General features: G+C 43.4%; 1 protein-coding gene across 1 annotated transcript in view; it reads right to left on the bottom strand.

The window, feature by feature from the left end:
* Window positions 1-21502, bottom strand: part of bmp6 (bone morphogenetic protein 6) — a 72080-nt gene that overhangs the window by 14726 nt on the left and 35852 nt on the right. Inside the window, exons 2-4 of the mRNA XM_034706289.1 lie at window positions 10668-10860; window positions 3086-3234; window positions 2785-2982 (exon numbers count right to left, since the gene is read on the bottom strand). Of these exons, the coding sequence (XP_034562180.1) occupies window positions 2785-2982; window positions 3086-3234; window positions 10668-10860 (540 nt within the window). The remainder of the gene's footprint in view (window positions 1-2784; window positions 2983-3085; window positions 3235-10667; window positions 10861-21502) is intronic.

Here is a 21502-nt window from a genome sequence, read left to right as displayed (position 1 = left end):
TTTGTCATCTGGAAGACATTTAATATCACATGTCGTTTTAAATCCAGCTCGCTAAAAATGTGAAAATGAGAAAATAACAAGCCCCTGGGCCTCACAGGGAACGAAGAGGGGAAATAAAGTTTCACAGACGAAAGGTTGTTTTATGTCCTCAGCAGGCATTTCACTTATTCGTGACAAAGCTGGGCAGGACAACCAATTTGTAAAATCCAAGTCTCTAAAGCAGTTTACATGTTAGATTTAAATTGGACCCAAAGTGATCAAAAAGAAGAAGTAACATCTGCACTGCGGCTAACCAGTACCCACGCAGGTCAGGAGTGTGTGATGGCAGCATAGGAGGGACACTATTAATAGAAAACACACAGAGGAGAGAAGTTCATGTTGAATGTTGCTTTTTTGAAGCTAAAGAGCCTCTATGTAGACGCTTATGCTCACCAGAGCAATTAAAAACAAACACATTGCTGCCTTCCGGCCTTAGATCTCGTGTTATTTTGGGGGGAAAGTAGTGGAGCTGCTGAGGCCTGAACTGATGTACTGTAGCTCTGTGCCAGACACAAACTGGGGGACAACATCTACATTTTGTTTCTCCCCATGAGCGCTCCACAAGACGGATGCGCTCCCCATCCATCCCGTCCTCCTCCCCGTCTCTGGAGTGAGTGATGCGGTATTGAAACCATATGCCCTCCTGAATTCCTCACGGATCCTCCCATCCAGTCCCGATCCCAGCAGTCCTCTGCTGGCCGCTGACACTCTGCTGTCGCGAGGGGGGGGGCCTCCCTGCTTCCTGTGTAGGATCTAAATATTTACACTCCCTGTCGTCCCGAGTGGTGAGGCGGAGAGGTCTTGATGTTTTGGGTTATGTAAAGTCCAATCCTCCAGGACACATATTTAACAGATTGTCCTTGTTTGAGCACATTTGTGCAGATTCACCTCAGAGAAAGTTCTCTCATGTTTGATCCCCAGGGACGAAAACAGACCACAGCAAATACACCGTGTTCATAACTCGCTTTAAAAAGTAAGTCAATGAGCATTTAACATTTCACTTTACAGAATGCAAACCCATGTTGTGAACACATGGTGAGATTCACTGTACCCCAAGTAAAACTACATTTTCAAGACATCTTGACTTTAGTTTTAAGACATCTCAGGACATCTCAAGCTGCAGACAGCTGGGCAGAGGAGAGTCCATGTCTGGAGCCAAAAGTGAACATGTGGAACACTCTAACTCTCCTGTAGCATAACAAATGATGAGTCTTTGTTCTCTGTTATGTCAGCCAAAGCTTTCATCTAACACAATTACTGAGAAGAAGCCCTGCAGGAATTTAACTTACAACCTCTGCTGTTAACAGCAGCACACTGTAACCTACTGAGAGAGTGAGGAGATGAGCCGCACAAACAGGAACTACAGCAAACAGATCTTAGCGAGGGTTTTTCAGAGTGGATGTGAAGCAAACCGAACCTGTCCCAAAAATACCTCTGAATACCTCGCAGATGTTGGAGTCATTAAACGGGCAGAGGGAGAAGCACAGCAGAGGTAAATGGCTTCTCAGGTAGCTCGCCAAGTCGTTTGTAGCTAAGCTGTGTTCTGGCACAGATTTTACAGAGGTTTCTGGGTGCAGACCCTGGCTCTGTTGGGCTTAGAATCAGCTCCAGTTAGCAAGATGAGGGCCAGTCTAATCCCTGAATCCAGCTGAGGTACACTTACACTGATTCTCACAAGTCGTTCATCACAACCCTCACATGAGTCCAGAGAGCAGGTGTGCTTTGTTTGGGCCAAACAACTTTGGCTGCCTGAAACTCAGTAGACACACGGCGCTCGAAGGAATGTAAAAAGAGCAAACTGTTTCACTTTCATTATCCGACTCTAACCTGAAGCAGAGCTGTCGATGGATTCCACCATGGATCACAGATCAGCAACTCTTTAATACGAGCAAATGACCGCCTGCTGCAGACTTTAAAGTAACCGCTACCCACCGATACATGATCCTATAGCTGTCAAATCAGCCGAGGATCAGAGCAATACTAAGGTTCACTGAGTGCCAGCTTTATGTGCTCACACAATGAAGCCTCTGAGGAGCAGCTTAGCTATAAGTGCTGTAAAGTCCGGCCAGAATTACACAGCAGCTAAAAGGTGGGCGGATTGAGGATCGGCTTAATTTGAAAATCATACGTAGCTCAGTACATCGGGCTCGTACCTGCTCATTACATCATCTGCTGAGTGGGAAGAGGAGCGAGGGGGAGTTGATGAGGAGATTCAGGGGATGAAGTCACCTGTCAGGATGGATTCATCGTCCGTGTCCTTAATCAGTGAGTATTATCTGAACACCACTTTCTGTCTTGTGGTCTCTTGGTCCAGTAGGACCTGTCATTGTTTAACTCCTCTCTCTCTTTTCAACATAACTTCAAAGTCTCTCTCACTCAAATCTCCACCAGCTCCACCTGTGTGGAGAGGTGCCACAGAGATGTCAGGCAATATGTGTTCAAGAAGCAGTGTTTAAAAACACCTCAGCATCTCAGTACCATGAGAGTCAAATAGATCCTGGACGTGATCCCGGGCTCTCATCTGATGGGGGCTGATTAGAGAAATCTTGATGGAGTCCGGTTGAATTCATTAAAACTACAATCAGACTTTGAACACATGTTAGCCATCCACTGATCTCCACAGGTTGGACATCGGTTACAGATGTAATGAGGTAAGGTGGAGTCAGTTATATGTCTGGTTGTGTTCATGGTTCTCTGATGAGGTCTGTTACGGTTCAGTGTTTGTGTAGCTGACATCAGACTGACCTGCTGGGCCCGGGGATCTGGATCCCTCCTGTGGTTGTGTGGATCGGTTGCGGTTCTGCTGGCGACGCTTTCCTCCAGTGGAGCGGGCGGTGCGGATGTGCACTTCACTGACTTTGAAGAACGCCACCATAAAAGGCTGTTTCTCCTGGGCGCCGTCACGCCCCACAAGCCCCGCCTCCTTGGAGCTGATGCTCTGCCCTGTTTAAGGAGACACAAGACTTAAAAACCTACACATGGCCACCATTTAAAGGAGATGTCTTGGTCTGGACTGATTTTTTAAATGAGATTCAAACACTCTTACCACTGCTGGTCTCCACGCTGACCTGCAGACCCAGGTTGTGCACAGGGCTCATCACCCACAGGTTACTTGTAGCAGTGATGTCGAACTCCAGCCAGCCTTCCTCGGCAGCCCACAGCCTACGAGACTCCAACAGGAAGAGGTCTGCCTCTCTGCGTGGAAACAAACAAATACAAATAGAATAAAATCATTAAAAACATGAGTCTGGTCCTGCTGGAGGTTTCTGCCTGTTAAAGGAAGTTTGTCCTTGCCACTGTAACTTGCTAAATGCTGCAAAGTGCTCTGCTCATGGTGGATTAAGATGAGATCAGACTGAGTCCTGTCTGTAAGATGGGACTGGATCTTATCCTGTCTTGATGTTGGGTCTTTGTTAATAATAGAACATAGAGGACGGTCTACACCTGCTCTGTAGAAGTATATTAAGGTTTTTAGAATATTACACCTGATTTATTTTATATCCGCACATTCAAGTTGGTCATGATAGCTCAGTGATAACAAGTAAACCTGCAAAATACAAGTTCAGCCAACTGGTTCTATTCAAAGTTTCCCAAAGCTCATAAAAAACAAACTCTAAGAAACAAAAGAAGACTATTTTTGGTAATGTTGCCGGCCTGAGCCTGCTCCTTTAAGTGTGGTGGCTTATGGGCAGTGGTGGACTAAATACACAGCTTCATTACTTAAGTCAGAGTATAGATCCTCCAGGTCAAACATTACTCCAACACAAGTGAAAGTTGTTCAGTCAGATTCTAACTTGAGTTAAAGTACTGGAGTACTTACTTTTAAAAATACTGAAGTATTCAAAGTACTTTTTAAAATATCTCAAAGACCATTACTTGAAATCTCTAAAAACTATACCATGGAATAAAAACAGACACTAGGTTACTCCAAGCACAGACACCTTAGTTTGAAATGTTCATCTGGAATGAAACAAATGTTAGCTCAACATGCTTTCTCAGGTTGGACAGTGAATGTTTTTGTATATCTGCTCTGTGTTTGCTCCACATTCATCTGTGGAGACCCACAATATACAGGTATGACTAAACCACTGAGACAAACAGAACTACACAAACACATTTTAGTGTCTTAGGATCAGATTTCAGAAAAGAGAAGTAAATTCATGAGCTGACTTCAAAGATAAAATAGTGAGTAACTAGAGCACTGATAGAAATGTAGAGGAGTAAAAAGGATGATATTTGTCTTCTGAATGTAGTGGAGTCGAAGTAATAAGTATCCCCAAAAAATAATACTCAAGTAAAGTACAGATACTCAAAAATGTACTTAAGTACAGAAGGCTACTCAAGTAAATGTACTTTGGTACTGTCCACCACTGCATATGGGTAATGTAGTAGACATATAGGGAAACAAACAGTAGAAGAAGTAGAAGAAGTAGTAGAAGAAGTAGTAGAAGAAGTAGAAGAAGTAGAAGAAGTAGAAGAAGTAGTAGAAGAAAAAGTAGAAGAAGTAGAAGAAGAAGTAGTAGAAGTAGAAGAAGATGGTGTGTGACAATAAAAGTAACCCATTTGTCTCTTCTGCACACTATTGATAGCAACCTGGACTGCTAGTTGTCAGTGCAAACAAGCCAAAACAGTGGTGTCGTCTATTATGGTATACTGGACTCCAGCGGCATCAGTAGGTAGTTACATTTTGGAGGAGGTGCTCATCAGCTACGTACGTATGCCTCGGCATAGGTACGGGAGCTACGTGGGTACGCCGTCGATTCAACGCAGAAGTATAAATCAGTCTTTAGACTGCCAAGGGAACTGGCACACTGACTCACTGGGATTCTATCTCACCCCCTTCCCCCCAACCCCCTCATCACTTACTTTAACTCTCCCTGTCCCATTAAAGTTACTAACCATAGACCTTTCTGGAGTCCCTGAGCTCCCTTGTCTCGTAGGTTCCTCTGAGCTGCCGTAGACGTCCTCCTGCTGTGGACGTTCCAGACTCCAGCTGATACGGACGTGCTGGACTCCAGCGGCAACAGCTACTACTACTCACCTCATCAGTATCACCGCTCCCTCTCTCTCTTATTCTCCTCTATCCCTCTTTCTAGACCCAACTCGGTCGAGGCAGATGGCTGTCTAACATGAGTCTGGTTCTGCTGGAGGTTTCTGCCTGTTAAAGGAAGTTTGTCCTCTCCGCTGTAACTAGCTAAATACTGCGAGGTGCAATGCTCATGGTGGATTAAGGTGGGGTCAGACTGAGTCTTACCCTGTCTTGGTGTTGGGTCTCTGTTCATAATTTGACATAGAGTGGTCTAGACCTGCTCTGTTTGTAAAAGAGTCTTGAGATAACGTTTGTTGTGATTTGGCGCTATACAAATAAAGATTGATGGATTGATATATGAAACGTAGCTTCAAAGGTAACAGTGAGCAGCACTGACGAGAGTACATTGCAACTTAAACAAAGAAGAAGGAGATATAGAGATAAATGATGAGCTAATACATGAAAACACAAGGAATCACTCAAAATAAAGAAATAAAAACAGAGCGTGTTTAGAGAAACAGTGAACCCCTGTGTGGTGTTCACGTCGAGTTGGCTGTTTTATTCTTTTATTTAAATACAAATGATGAGAGCATTAAAGACAGACAGGGACAGTGTTTCAAAGTAGTTTCAAAGTAGACCAAAGGACTGTCCTGCCTCTTTAAGCAACCAGAGGAACCACAGGAGCAGTTGGTTTGTATCAGGGTAACATTATCATAACAGTGTGACAGAAAGATGGATCGCTGCACTTGAGAGTAAATCCTTGGATACACTAAACAGTACTCCTCAGTAGGTTTGACCATCGAGCCTGCCTCTGAGAGAAGGAATCATATCTGTGGTATCAGGCCTGTTAATATCACTCACAATATTCAGTGTGAAGGTATTCAGGGTTCAGAACTGAAGAATGTGTCAAACAGGAAGAGACCCACAGAGTAATTAATGAGCAGAGAGCAGAGGAGTAAAGAAAAGACCAAGTGTGAGCAATAAGAGGGTCTGTCCTCCCACTGTCCCATTACAGCAGTAATAACACAGCGTCGGGTCTGCTGGACCCTCCTCCAGAGCCCACTTCAAAGCCTCACAATCATCCAGGTGTTCAGAGAATGCCCCTGCAGTCATGCATCAGCAGCCCCTCTTTATTGCTCATTAATGGGAGTGTTTCTGACAGCGTCCGTACGGGTCTCTCTCTCTCTCTCACACACACACACACACACACACACACACACACACACACACACACACACACACACACACCACCTCACTGCTGAGTTCACACGTTTGTCACAGCCTGGGCCGGTGTACCTGTGTTTACGCCTCAGTGTCGGGCTGGTGAATGATGGCAGGGGGTCCTTCAGAGAGTCGCCTGCAGGACGTACGCCACATAGAGCCTACTGTAAAACATTATTGAGTGACTGCTTAAATGAACTAGAATAAAAAGGTCAAAGGGGACCGTTGTGATTTTTTGCGATAATAAATCTCCTTTATAAGGCTTGTCAGGGAGTGTCGTTAAAAAGGTAACGCAGCGAGGGAACGTGGGGCTCACAGCTTGTCTGCATGAGCTGAAGAAACATATCTCTACTGACTTTCTTCAGATTGTTAAATAATCTGAATAAAGGAGTTATTTCTCTCAGCACGTATCAGTAAGAGAGGAATAAAGTAAAGTCTAACAGCTGGTAAGATGCTGCTGTGTGGGCTTCGGCCTTCGCTGCAACCTGTCCTTTCACAAACAGCGTCAGGCCTGTCACATTTTTGGCATTGTAATCTTGCACATTCCTCGCCTGCTGTTGGCGAAACCGCCCCAATCAAACGAGAAGCACAAAGGGTGTCAGGCTAATTAAGCGCTCTATCATTACAGCTTAGAGTCAAAACAGGAGTCAGGTTTTTATGGGAGGGAGGGGCGCAGGAAAGTTAATGGGCTCCCTGCTGATTGGTTGGTTACAAAGGAGAGGTTTGCAAAAGGCAGAAAATGAGGGAAACAACAACAAAAGAAACAAAAGTCAAGATGTTATGGTGGCCCTGTCACACCTTGACGATATAGCCAGTGTATAAAAAATTGGCGAGTACGCTCTGCATGTGTGTGAGTGTGAGAAGCCTTGGAGCCCTCACTCAGTGTCAAACAGCAGAGCCTCTGAAACAGAAGCTGAAGCCAGCATGTCGGAGTCTGCTGGTGTTCAACGATAAAGCTGCTGTTGTTGAATTCAATGAAGTTCAAAATGTGATGTTTTTGAAAGCACTGCAGTCAATAAGTGTAACTTGTTGTAAAGAGCAGAGGCTGTGTTCCTGCTGGTTTCACTCCTCTGACACTCTCCACGGCTCATCATGTTCTTACAAAGAGAGACTGCAGAGTTTTTAATAACACACACCTTTTTGAATCACCAATGAAGAGCATCTCATTTCAACACGTATACATCCTCATTAAAGAGTGGCAGCCTTTTTATACACTTCATCTGTGTTATTACGCTGCTGCACGCTTTGCACAAGTGGACTATAGTTGGGCAGAAGTTATGAATATGAATGTATATGCCCTAAACTGAAAAAAACATAGATAATTCAGTGTATGTCAGCGTTTTAGAGACATTTTGATATGTCAGGAAAACACTGGCTACATCGTCAAGGTGTGACAGGGCCATCACTCAGGATGAAGAGAAGAATGTAACATCTAAGACGTTATGTTACCTAACATAAAGGTGTTTTTGTCAATGGATGCTCCTTGAATCCACTCCCACAAAGGACAAACAGCATGAGCAGCATTCTCCGCAGCTGAGAGCACACTGTAATTTTCTTCAAGGTAAAAAACCTGTCCTACAATAACAAAGAAATTGGAGATATTTGGGCCCTTTAATCTTCAAAGATCTCCAAAAATAAAAGGCCTCAGCAGCAGCAGGCGGGGAAGCATAAACCACCCATTGTAGGGATGAAGGAATGCAGCCAATACGGAGCTCTTGATACCTTATGAAACCTTTGACAGACAGAAAAATATACTTTGCAAACATCTAAAGCTGAAGGTCCGACACATTCACAATCCATGGACCTCAAAGTGGATCAGCTCTAGCTCAGGATGTGGTCTGGGAACATCTGCTGTAGGAGACCTCACCTTCAGGTGCTTTGTTACTTGTTGATTTTCAAGACAAAAATATACCAATGTAAGCTGGGATGGTGTGTGTGTGATAGTAAACAAAACACACTCTGTAACATAAGGAGAGTATCAGAGAGTCTTTAATGTCAGAGCTGGGCGAGCCTGATAAAACACAAATATCATTCAGAAATCTGACTGGATGTTTATCTGACCCAGCAGACGTAGTGTCAATGTTTGGCCTGTATTAGCTGTGCTCATTTGGGGGACGGGAGGATTTTGAAGCTGTGCTATTTCTGTAGGATGTGGTTATGCTTGATTCTGAACACAAACAAAGCAAAGGGCCCAGAGTCTTTGCAACACACAGGGAGAACGATAGAAAGATAGCAACACTTTACGTTACCATAATCTTTACCCTCTGTGTGCGGGAACAGTCCACTCAGCATTCTTCTGTGTGTAGTACCTTATCACCTTACTGATTTCCAGTAAAGCAACACTGCAGCTCTTGAGCAGATGTACCAGCTCAGTGCTTGTTCATGCTCATGCACAGTTAAAGTGTAAAACATTCATCCTGTTAAATTGAAAAAAGCTGAGAAAGGTGTCCTTTTATAGGATGAAGGTTGAGGAATATCTACACATTCTGCACATAATCACGTTTGTAGATAAGAGTCAGCCCGGCATCATCAGACCCATCAGCCAGATGAGATTCACTGTAGCTAGCTGATGAGATCTCCCTCTGGTCTCAGACATTCCACACCAATCATAGTCCTTCATTTGAAAACGGGCGGGTTGTATAAGAAGAGGAGTTTTAAAATAACTGGATGATATATTTTCATTAAAACAAGAACAAACGACTCCTCTACAGTGTTCAATGGTAAGAAAGGAGTGTTTCCCTCCTTTGTATGCCTGGTATGTTTACATTTTCTGTTTCGATGCTCTACGCCGCATGCTTCTTTTGGTTGAGGTCTGTCTAATTCCTTCCACTTCCACATGCTGCCGTTTCTAATTCCCTGTGAAGAAGGGAAAGAAATCTAATGGATCTAGACTCATTCACCAAGGAAAAATGGTCTGGACTAAAGGGACTAAAACACAAGTGAAAGCATTGTGACAGAAGGAATAATGCACATCCAAAACAGAGATATGCATACATTCATTAATTCTTCCAAAAAACACTAACGGCACGTTGCGGTGCAGTGCGTTTCTTTCGTTGTGGTGCAGTGCATAATGGAAAGTTCAAGAGATTAGTGCAGCTTGCTCCCCTGACTTGTACGTACCAACGATGCGATGGGATGTTATGTGATGTGATGTGATGTGATGTGATGTGATGTGATGTGATGTGATGTGATGTGATGTGATATGATGTGATGCGATGCGATGTGATGCGATGGGATGCGATGTGGTGCGATGCGATGCGATGCGATGTGATGCGATGGGATGCGATGTGATGTGATGTGATGCGATGCGATGTGATGCGATGGGATGCAATGTGATGTGATGTGATGTGATGCCATGTGATGCCATGTGATGCCATGTGATGCGGTGCGATGCCATAAGATGCGATGCAATAAGATGCGATGCAATGAGATGCAATGTGATGCGATGAGATGTGATGTGATGTGATGTGATGTGATGCGATGCGATGAGATGTGATGTGATGGGCTAGGATGTGATGGGATGTGATGCGATGCGATGCGATGTGATGTGATGCGTTGCGATGCGATGTGATGTGATGTGATGCGATGGGATGTGGTGGGATGTGATGGGATGGGATGTGATGCGATGGGATGCGATGTGATGTGATGGGATGTGATGGGATGTGATGGGATGTGATGCGATGTGATGCGATGGGATGTGATGGGATGCGGTGCGATGCGATGTGATGAGATGCGATGTGATGCCATGTGATGTGATGTGATGTGATGCCATGGGATGCCATGTGATGCCATGTGATGTGATGCGATGCGATGTGATGCGATGGGATGCGGTGCGATGTGATGTGATGAGATGCGATGTGATGCCATGTGATGTGATGTGATGTGATGCCATGTGATGCCATGTGATGCCATGTGATGCGGTGCGATGCGATGTGATGCAATGCAATGAGATGCGATGCGATGCGATGAGATGTGATGTGATGTGATGAGGTGTGATTAGATGTGATGTGATTTGATGCGGTGCGATGTGGTGCGGTGTGATGCGATGTGATGCGATGTGATGAGTTGCGTTGCAATGCGGTGCAATGCGGTGCAGTGCGATGAGGTGCGGTTTGGTGCAGTGCAATGCAGTGCGGTGCAGTGCGATGAGGTGCGTTGCAGTGCAGTGCGATGAGGTGCGGTGTGGTGCAGTGCAGTGCAAGGCAGTGTGGTGCAGTGCGGTGCGGTGTGAGTGGTGTGGTGGGGTGAGGTGAAGTGTGGTGCAGCATGTGCAGTCAACAGTATATATCCTTAGGTTTTAGTAAATGTCGAACTGGAGAAAGTGACTGGATGTCTATCTTCATGTGAACAGCTGATTGTTGTGCTCTCATGTGTTTACCTGTCAGGGTGCTCCTTGACCACCTGGTAGACTTTGAGTAGGAAGGTGTCGTTGCGGAAGGCATTGCTCACACACTCCTTGTAGAGACGAAACTCTGCTGCAGTGATGGCCTCGCCCTCTGGGATCTGAGAGAGGTTGAACTTAAACTCTTTGTGGTGACGTCGGTGTGGAGAGAGCTCCCTGTCGTACTCCACTGTGGACAGAGACAGAACATACACAGAAGGAGGGTTACACTCTGATATCATCGGGTTTAAACTCCTCTCTTTAACATTTACAATTTCTTTGTGAGGCACACATCAACTGAAACTGCATATTTACAAATGTGGTTTCGGTGTAAATTACAGCAGTGAGTGGCGAGTGAAGATCCTTGTCACAGACACTGTACCGAGGTCTATCATTGGAGCCTGGAAATGCTCACATGTGATTTGTACTCAAGGTCTAATAGGTTTCGTGGCTTCCAGTTTCCTTAAATAAATCCCTGTTATCATCAGTCCGAAGCAGAAGCCCATGATTTTTTCAGCGGTAGAAGCCTGTAGACGTTCAGTGACCACTTCTGACAGCGTGAAACGACAAAAACCAACAAATGGGCTCCCTCCTATGCTTTTATGTGCAATATAGGCCATAATGATAATGTGCTCTCCAGGGATTCGGTTCCTGTCTCTGCTGGAGGATTTTCTCCCAATGTGAACCGGCTGCAGTCTCAGCCTGTCCGTGGACACATAGAGGGAGAAGTCCTAAAGAGTCAAACAGGCATGTGTGGCACAAAGAAGGCCGTCTACAGATACTGACAGTAAACACTGAGACTCAAGGATGAGCTACACTCTGCAAACCACACAAAAACTAATGAGTAATTACTGGAATATCCAAAAATACACCACATCACAACAAATGTTCTCCTCAGACTCTTTCCAAACAGAGCAGGTCTAGACCATACTCTATGTTCTTCTATTATTAACAAAGACCCAACATCGAGACCGGATAAGATCCAGTCCCATCTTACTGACAGGACCAGTGTTAATTTTGGCAGCTATTTTAGATTTAGTCTTAGTCTTAATCTTTAGACGAAAATGCCTGTTAGTTTTAGTCACATTTTAGTCTTTGATTTTTGACAGAACATCTTCACTCTTTAAATAATTCATGTAGTCGATCAGATATCTGTATCAGGGTTATACCAAGTGTTAAATTCGTGAACATTTCACTCCTTTAACACCTTTGTGTAATATCTTAAGTTAATAATTCAGTCTGTCCCGACAAAAAAAGACAAAAGAAAACATTGTTTATGTGACCACTGTGACTGTATTCTGATTCTCTTGATTCACAGAAAAATGCCATGAAAGGACTGTATTGCATATTTACAATGGTCCTTGAATGCACCTGCAGTAACAGGCGCACTGGGCAGACAGCCAGTTCACAGCACTCTGAAATGCATCTGCATCTTTGATGACGAGGAGTTGATGAAAACTTACTAAACGTGTCTGATGTTTCACCAAACTGGAACAAATCAAGCTGTAGACGAGGAGCTTTTTACAGTAATGGCGGCAACAACGTCAAACATCAAATATTAAACAGATGTCCCCCGGTTGTGTCTTTGTCACTAACACACACCGGGGTAAAAATTCTCAATGAAGATGAGACAGATGCATGGAGGTGAGGAGAGCTGGTTCATAAAGCACACCTGCTGCAGGTAGTGGCAAAGCTAACACTGAGCCCCTCAGATAATAACTCAGCCTGTCACAGTTCCTCAGAGTTTTTATAATCATTGATGTTCATCATAGTCTCTTCATGAAAAAATTAGTCATTGACGAACATTTATCGTCATAATCCTTGTTAACCAAATTAACACTGGACAGAACTCAGTCTGATCTCATCTTAATCCACCATGAGCAGAGCACTTTGCAGCATTTAGCAAGTTACAGTGGCAAGGACAAACTTCCTTTAACAGGCAGAAACCTCCAGCAGGACCAGACTCATGTTAGACACACATCTGCTGAGACCAATCTGCATCTGCTGGGCAATAATTTGAGAACGATGATTATCGCAATATAATTTTTCTCAATATAAATATAACAAATGCTTGATAAAAAATGTAATATATTTAAACCTGTAATTACCGCCCCCAGCCACTAGAAAGAGAGGGGGCACTAATGAGCTAGTTGCTATCCAACATTAAAGAAAAAAATAGAATCTACAAACAAAAACTTCACTAAAATCTCATCTTACACAAAAGACCTCCTTTCTGTTATTACTGTCAAAAATGATGGATTCAAAAGTTCATCAGAAAACTAAATCCAGATACAAACTAACAAACCGACTTCAACTTTCACTCAGGACCAAAATCTGCATTTACATTGAAATGAAATAATGATTTTATATTTATTGTGATATTATCAATATCGACTGATATTAAATATTTTATCGTGATAACATCTTTTTCAATATCGCCCAGCTCTACTGACAGGTGACAAAAAACAACACAGTGTCTCATGTGAGGGGCTGACCCACCTGGTGCTAACAGTTTCTACTTTAGGTAATCAAAAAAGCAAATGGAGGTAATTAAAGCCAATATTTTCACTTTGTTTGAAAGGACATTTCATTTTGTTTTGAATATTCATTTTAAATACTTTCATAGCCCATGAAAACATTTCAGTTCTGTACCTGTGCCAGACTTGTTCAGACTCTCAGTAACTTTATTATGTTGGGATCCACCCAAAAGTCATAACTGAGGAGGAAACTGTGTTTATGTGAGAACCCTGGATCCAATCAGGCTCTCCCAAAAGGAACAGCCCCACCTTGTTACTCGGTCAGAGCTTCCTTTAATCCCAAGACATTTCAGAGTTATACGGACTGAACCTCAGTGACAAACTGAGCCGAGCAGGCAGGGAGGGGAGGCCTATCTTCTCAGCTTCATTGCATCACTGAAGAAAGTCAGAAATGATTTCCACTTTCCATCGAGGGCGAGGAAACCACCTATAGAGAAGGACTTGTTATTCACATCTGCGTCACTGTGACTTCTATCAGATGTGACAGTCATCATTTCATCATCATACTCTGCCCACACACACAGATGCTGCAGTAACTGTGTGATAACAGGTCTGCTCTTTGGTTCAAGGGAGGATGGATCTGCTCAGCTTGTGTGGAGGACTTAAGCAGAGGTCACGGTACTCTAAACGACTTTCCAGCGCTCCCCTCCAGGCTGCAAGACCAACAGCTTGAAATTGTATATTCCCTATTTAAGAATCAACAGGCTCTCTGGCACGAAAGCTCTTTGATAAACTGCCTGTAGGTGGTGTTAAGGTCAGCAACAGTTTCATATGTATCAAATATTTATAACATCTGCTGAAACGCACTCTCAACAAACGTACAAAAATCAGGCACCTGACTGCACACACAGGATAAACGTGTTTGGCAGATTTCACTGGCAGTCCAAGTTTCAAACTGAACCAAAGTAAATCTTTATCCCATTTTTCACTGTGTGGGTGATTGGAAAGGGTGTTTGAAACTGCAACCAGCCTTTACTAAGAGTGAGCTGAATGAGGTGGACAGAATAATTGCTCACTGCACTGGATTCTCAAAGTGTGCACACAGTTTTCAGATATGATGACCCTTCTGCTAATATGTATGATGCAAGACCAAGTAAAAGTAGGCTAAATGCAGTCGGCAATGGAAGGTAGAGTTTATGTAAAGTATTTCATACACTGAGGCGATACACAGGCCTTTACAGAGCAACAAAACACAATGAAAGAGATGAGTTTAGAATAAAAAGCATTAAGATTTAACATAAAATCATTCATTTGAATTAATCATTTGAACCCAAAACACATATTTACATCAAAATGTAGTTTAAGAATTAGTTTAAAGGAAGTGGATAAGGGTGTTTTGGGATCTTGACCGAGCAGCAACCTCCGGTCTTAAAATACGACGTCCATGTGGAAGTGTTAAAAACTGCAGTTCATCGAGCATCCACTTGAGGCTGGCTCCGGAAGTACCAGAAACCACATATACACAAATTCAAAGAAGACGATCTTTACAGCAGAAATAAACATGTTTACAGCCTGGTTCAAAAAACTGTTTAGGTCTGAATATCTCATTCCTCTATCGGCACACACTGCATGGGGGGGTATTTTTTTAGAACTGTATTTTTGAAGATATTAAAATTACAAGTTTTGACTTCATTGACAGGAGGTTCAACCGAGGTTCAACCAACAGCCGGACTCTCCTCTCCAGCACCCTGGAATAGACTTTTCCAGGGAGGTTGAGGAGTGTGATCCCCTATAGTTGGAACACACCCTCTGGTCCCCCTTCTTGAAAAGGGGAACCACCACCCCCGTCTGCCACTCAAGAGGAACAGTTTGCTTCTGCAATGTTGCAGAGGCGTGCCAACCAGGACAGCCCCACAACATCCAGAGCCTTGAGGAACTCGGGGCAGATCTCATCCACCCCCCGGGGCGCTTGCCGCTTCGGAGTTGTTGAACTGCCTCAGCAACCTCGGCCCCAGTGATCCCCCGGCTCCAGCTCCTCCTCGGAATGCACGCTGGTGGAATTGAGGAGATCCTCGAAGTATTCCTTCCGCCACCTGACTACACTCTCAGTCGAGGTCAGCAGCTCCCCATCCACACTGTAAACAGTGCGAACAAAGGGCCGCTTCCCCTTCCCAAGTTTTTGCCTCAGTGACCGCCTGGGCCACAGATCACTTGGTCTGCCGGTACCTGTCAGCTGCCTCCAGAGTCCCACAAGCCAGCCACGACCTTCTTCTTCAGCTTGACAGCACCCTTCACCTCTGGTGTCCACCAGCAGATTCAGAGATTACCGCCACGCCGAGCACCAACAGCCTTGCCTCCGCAGCTCCGGACAGCCGCCTCGGCAATGGCGACGTTGAACCGGGTCCATTCCGACTCCATGTCCCCCGCCACCCCCGGAACGCGGTCAAAGCTGTGCTGGAGGTGGGAGTTGAAAATTAGCCTGACAGGGTCCTCTGCTAGACGTTCCTAGCAGACCCTCACTGTCCATTTAGGTCTGCCAGGTCTGTCTGGCATCCTCCCCCACCACCTGTTCCAACTCACTACCAGATGGTGATCGGTTGACAGCTCTGCTCCTCTCTTCACCCGAGTGTCCAGATCAGCCGATATGACTACAAAGTCGACCAGTGATCTGTGACCTAGGGTGTCCTGGTGCCTCGTGCACTTATGAACACCCTTATGTTCGAACATGGTGTTCGTTATGGACAAACTGCACAGAAGATCAGTAATTGAACACCGCTCGAGTTCAGATAAGGCAGGCCGTTCCTCCCAATCACGCCCCTCCAGGTTATGCTGTCATTGCCCACGGGAGCGTTGAAAACCCTAATCATCGACTTCTAAAACCATGGATCAACTAAACTGATAATGAATGCACTTTATTTAATACTCTAAATTAGCAATCAGCTTTTAAATGTGATATAACTCTTTTAAACCCAAAAAACAACATTTAAAATCTTAACTGAAGCCATGTTTGAGCTTTGTTTTAATTATTAGTGTCGGTGTAAGATGTATGATTTTGTTTTGTTGTGTCGCACAACTGCTGTAGTGACATGTTTAGAGTTTGCTCCAGGAAAAGATAGAAAAGGAGGAACAAAGAGATGAAGGGAAAGCTTTAAAGGTGAGGGACAGAAAATGTTAGTCAGAGATTGTGATCAAGATTGGCTTTAAAAGTTTTACTTTGCGGCGATGAGGACGAAACGCTGCTCTGGCTTTAGAAATATCAGAATGCAGTGGTGTTGGTGTTTGAAGTCAACACCTCATTTCCCTGGTCACTGTTTTGCTCCCACTCTCAGCAGAGATAGTAATGCAAGGTGAGTCATTCTCAGCAATGAAACACAATGATATGTTTGCTCACAGTGTGAAAAACATGTGCAGTGATTCAACTGATAATTATCTACAATTACATTCATTTAAACTCATTTTGTCAGGGATAATAAGATAAGAAATGTGCTTTGCTTTTGCAGAGATTTGCTGCGACAAATTCCAAATGTACCTGACTAATAGTCAGGGAAAATTAGCCCATATTTACCAATCTGGGAATAAATTCCTTACCAAAAGATGTCTTCACCAATGTGTTGATAAAGGTCTCTAATAACACATGTTGAAAGATTGAATCTCAACTCCTGTAGAAAAATCTGTGACAGCTTAAAGTTTGTGTACGTCATCCTCTGTCTGATCATCAGTTTCTTCATCAATGGTACAGGGAGAGCCAGAAGCACTAGAGATGCTGACTCCATTCTTGTCACTGAGGAAGCAGTATTTGTAATCTTGTATCTCTGCCTAGTTAACCCCAACTGGTGTAACTTGGTACTTACAGCTGCAAATCCTCCCAACCTCCAATCCCAGGACACGATGCAGGACCCCAGAGACAACAGATGAATGGAAGGAGTTCACAGTTATGAGCCAGTTCCAATACTAGATCCAGTGGCTCTTAAAGGAGCTCATCCAATTCACAAGCTGTAATTGTGATGAGGACTGCAGCAACCATGCAGCTGCAAGAAGAATGGTGTGAAGCGACAGGCAGTACATGCAAGGACACTATCCATGATGATGTAGATTCTGGAGAAGATGAAGATTAAGACTTTTGAGATATTTGACTGAGTCGTTTTTTGACAGTATTGTTTTGTAACTAGTACTTGAGATGTTGAAATAAACAAATCAAGCTTCTGTATTTTTCAATGTATGTGTAAAAGTGGGCGTGGCCGTTTTTCCACCAAGGACAGTTTTTTGTGCAAAATAAATGTTTGCAATGAATCAGAATCCCAAATGACCCCTAGTTGGACCCTCACAAGCTGCTGAAGGCAGAATTAACCTTTCAATTTTTCACCAATAAGGTTCCAGGTACCCAAACTTTAAACAGCTGTCATGCATTTTTCTACAGGAGTTGAGATTCAATATTTTAACATGTGTTATTAGAGACCTTTATGAACACATTGGTGAAGACATCTTTGGTAAGGAATTAATTCCCAGATTTTCGCAATTTTCCTAAACTATAAGTACTGACAGCTAGCAGGCTGTTAATGTTAAGTGTTTTTTTTTTTTTTGCAAATCGTTTTTGCTATATCAAGTAGAAAATAGAACAAAAAAAATGTATGACATGACTCTGTAGTGGAAGTCACTGCATTAAAAACAGACATGACTCTGTAGTGGAAGTCACTGCATTAAAAACAGACATGACTCTGTAGTGGAAGTCACTGCATTAAAAACAGACATGACTCTGTAGTGGAAGTCACTGCATTAAAAACAGACATGACTCTGTAGTGGAAGTCACTGCAATAAAAACAGACAGGACTCTGTAGTGGAAGTCACTGCATTAAAAACAGACATGACTCTGTAGTGGAAATCACTGCATTAAAAACAGACATGACTGTAGTGGAAGTCACTGCATTAAAAACAGACATGACTCTGTAGTGGAAATCACTGCATTAAAAACAGACATGACTGTAGTGGAAGTCACTGCATTAAAAACAGACATGACTGTAGTGGAAGTCACTGCATTAAAAACAGACATGACTGTAGTGGAAGTCACTACATTAAAAACAGACATGACTCTGTAGTGGAAATCACTGCATTAAAAACAGACATGACTGTAGTGGAAGTCACTGCATTAAAAACAGACATGACTCTGTAGTGGAAGTCACTGCATTAAAAACAGACATGACTCTGTAGTGGAAATCACTGCATTAAAAACAGACATTACTCTGTAGTGGAAGTCACTGCATTAAACACAGACATGACTCTGTAGTGGAAGTCACTGCATTAAAAACAGACATGACTCTGTAGTGGAGATCACTGCATTAAAAACAGACATGACTCTGTAGTGGAAGTCACTGCATTAAAAACAGACATGACTCTGTAGTGGAAGTCACTGCATTAAAAACAGACATGACTCTGTAGTGGAAGTCACTGCATTAAAAACAGACATGACTTTGTAGTGGAAGTCACTGCATTAAAACAGACATGACTCTGTAGTGGAAGTCACTGCATTAAAAACAGACATGACTCTTTAATGGAAGTCACTGCATTAAAAACAGACATGACTCTTTAATGGAAGTCACTGCATTAAAAACAGACATGACTTTGTAGTGGAAGTCACTGCATTAAAAACAGACATGACTCTGTAGTGGAAGTCACTGCATTAAAAACAGACATGACTCTGTAGTGGAAATCACTGTATTAAAAACAGACATGACTCTGTAGTGGAAGTCACTGCATTAAAAACAGACATGACTCTTTAATGGAAGTCACTACATTAAAAACAGACATGACTCTGTAGTGGAAATCACTGCATTAAAAACAGACATGACTCTGTATTGGAAATCACTGCATTAAAAACAGACATGACTCTGTAGTGGAAATCACTGCATAAAAAACAGACATGACTGATTAAAAACAACACTTATTGCATGCGCTCAAAATAACTTCCAAAAGCTGTTGTCTGTGAACACAGGGGCTGTTTCCATGAATGCGGGTTAAAACTGAACCATGCGAAGAGGAAACAATGTGACATGACCCAGAAACACAGAGACTTCTCTGGACCTGAGCCTGTTTAAGATGGACTGAGGGGAAGTGGAAAACTGTCCTGTGGTCTGATGAATCAAAATCTGACATTCTTTTTGGAAATCATAGACGCTGTGTCCTCCGCTCTAAAGAGGAGAGGGAACACCCTGCTTGTTATCAGCTCAAAGTTCAAAGCCAGCGTCCCTGATGGTATGGGGATCATACGAGCCCAGGGCATGGGTAGCTTCCACATCTGTGAAGGCTCCATTAATGCTGAACCATATCTACAGGTTTAGGAGCAACATATGCTGCCATCCAGATAATGGCGTCTTCAGGAAGACCTTACATATTTTAGCAAGACAACGCCAAACCACATTCTGCACGGATTACAACAACATGGCTCTGTAGTAGAAGAGTCCAGGTGCTGAACTGGCCTGCCTGCAGTCCTGACTCGTCCCCCATTGAAAACATAAAATATGACAAAGGAGACCCTGAACTGTTGAGCCGCTGAAATTCTCTATCAGGCAAGAATGGGACAACATTTCACTTTAAAGTCCAGAACCTGGTCTAGAGGAAGTGCTGCAAAACAATGGAAAACATGCCACTGTCTCGACTTCTCTGACATGTGTTGCTGGCATCAACTTTAAAATGAATACATATTTTTCAGTGTCAACAAGTAACATGTTGTCTTTGCACTATTTTCAATTAGGTGTAAAATGATTTGCAAAACCAACATAGGGGCAACTGCACATTTAAAAAAAGCTGGGGATTATAATCTTGGACTAATAACAGCTTAGTCTCATAATTCAGCTGTAAAACCTTCATATTTTGATTCCATGAAGAGTACAACACAATCACTGCAGACATACAGGAGGAGTGATGCTGATTCTGTCCAAGAGGAAACATTTTCCATGTGCTGAAATGTATCCTCTGAATTTCTCTTTAGCATTTATTTTCCTCACGTTGGAATTAAATCCTCAATGCACATCTGGGCTCATTGAACAGCTCGTCAGCCTGTTTCAGTTCAAATCAATCACATGTTTAATCGCAGAGAGGGGAGTTGCTTCAAACAACTTCCAGAAAAAGACAAACAATCATGAAATATGAAGTCAGCCGCAGCCTCATATCTCACGTATCAAACACTCCACACTGCACTTCTCTGCGTTAGAGGCCATGAGAGCCACGGGGTTAGCAGCTAAGTAGCATTCCAGCTGCTTCCCCACCTTTGTCTCAGCCTGAAACTCCACTGAAACCCGCTGAGGTTTCGCACTAAAATCAAAGGAGAGCGTTCACACGACGTGCACAGGGAGCGTAAACTCTGTGCTAATCCAGCGTGACGTGAACTGTGAGACTGGAACACACAGAAGGGAAAAGGGATTTGGATTTGGATGATTCAGAGAGGTATTCGCTCAGAGTGATTCTAAAGATGGGAAACATGGTTACATTAGTGTTTTGGTACAAATAGTGCTCAGCAGAATCTGTAAAAACACTGCTAACGTGTCCTATATTTTTTCGCCACATCCTCATCACGTCACCAAATACATAAAACATAAAATGACAATTAATCCAAATCATCAGGAACTGTTCTTCTTTTTTGTTCTCCTTGAACGCAGACAGACATGTGGACAAACTGGACAGTGGGGAGATTTCTTAGATGATTCAGCTACACACTGCTGAGGATTTCATCTGCTTCAACAAACACACACACACACACGGGACAAAAATAAACGGGAGGGTTTAGAAAGAGAAGAGAAATGTTAGAAATATGACACAGTGGTGGATATAAATCACAACTAATTAAGGAGAACGCATACATTAAAGGGTTGATGGTCAGAACTCCTCACGCCCTGACCTTAAAGGGAAGTTTTCCCACCAGCCCGACCAGTGAAATGTAAAAGTCGGCTTGATGAGAGAACGCAGTGGGCGATATTTTGGAAAATTCAGGATGAGCCAGCTGGCATGGAGGACGACATTTATATAATGAGACCAGTGCAAACACGGAAGAGCGACACTCCACTTGGTGAATAAAAACACCAGAGGTTAACGAGGGAGGATCATCTCCAGGACAAGAATAACGTATGTTCACATGAAGCATTGATATAAATGTAAACGTCATCATAGAGAAGGTTTCTGCTGCCTAGTCCCCATCATGTTGTTAACACTTCACTGTGGCTTTAGCAGCATGAGTCCCAAAACTGACCTCCCACCCCTCTGTCCACCGGCCCCCTCATCCTGCAGGGATCACTTCATGCTGTGAGGGACACGTGTGAACAAATATTTCGAGGGCAGAGCTCCTGAAATTTTGTAGAAATGTGTCTG

Source organism: Notolabrus celidotus, chromosome 17 (assembly GCF_009762535.1).
Source record: "Notolabrus celidotus isolate fNotCel1 chromosome 17, fNotCel1.pri, whole genome shotgun sequence".
In the NCBI taxonomy this organism is placed as follows: Eukaryota; Metazoa; Chordata; class Actinopteri; order Labriformes; family Labridae; genus Notolabrus; species Notolabrus celidotus.
This window is presented reverse-complemented; position numbering and strand designations above follow the sequence as displayed.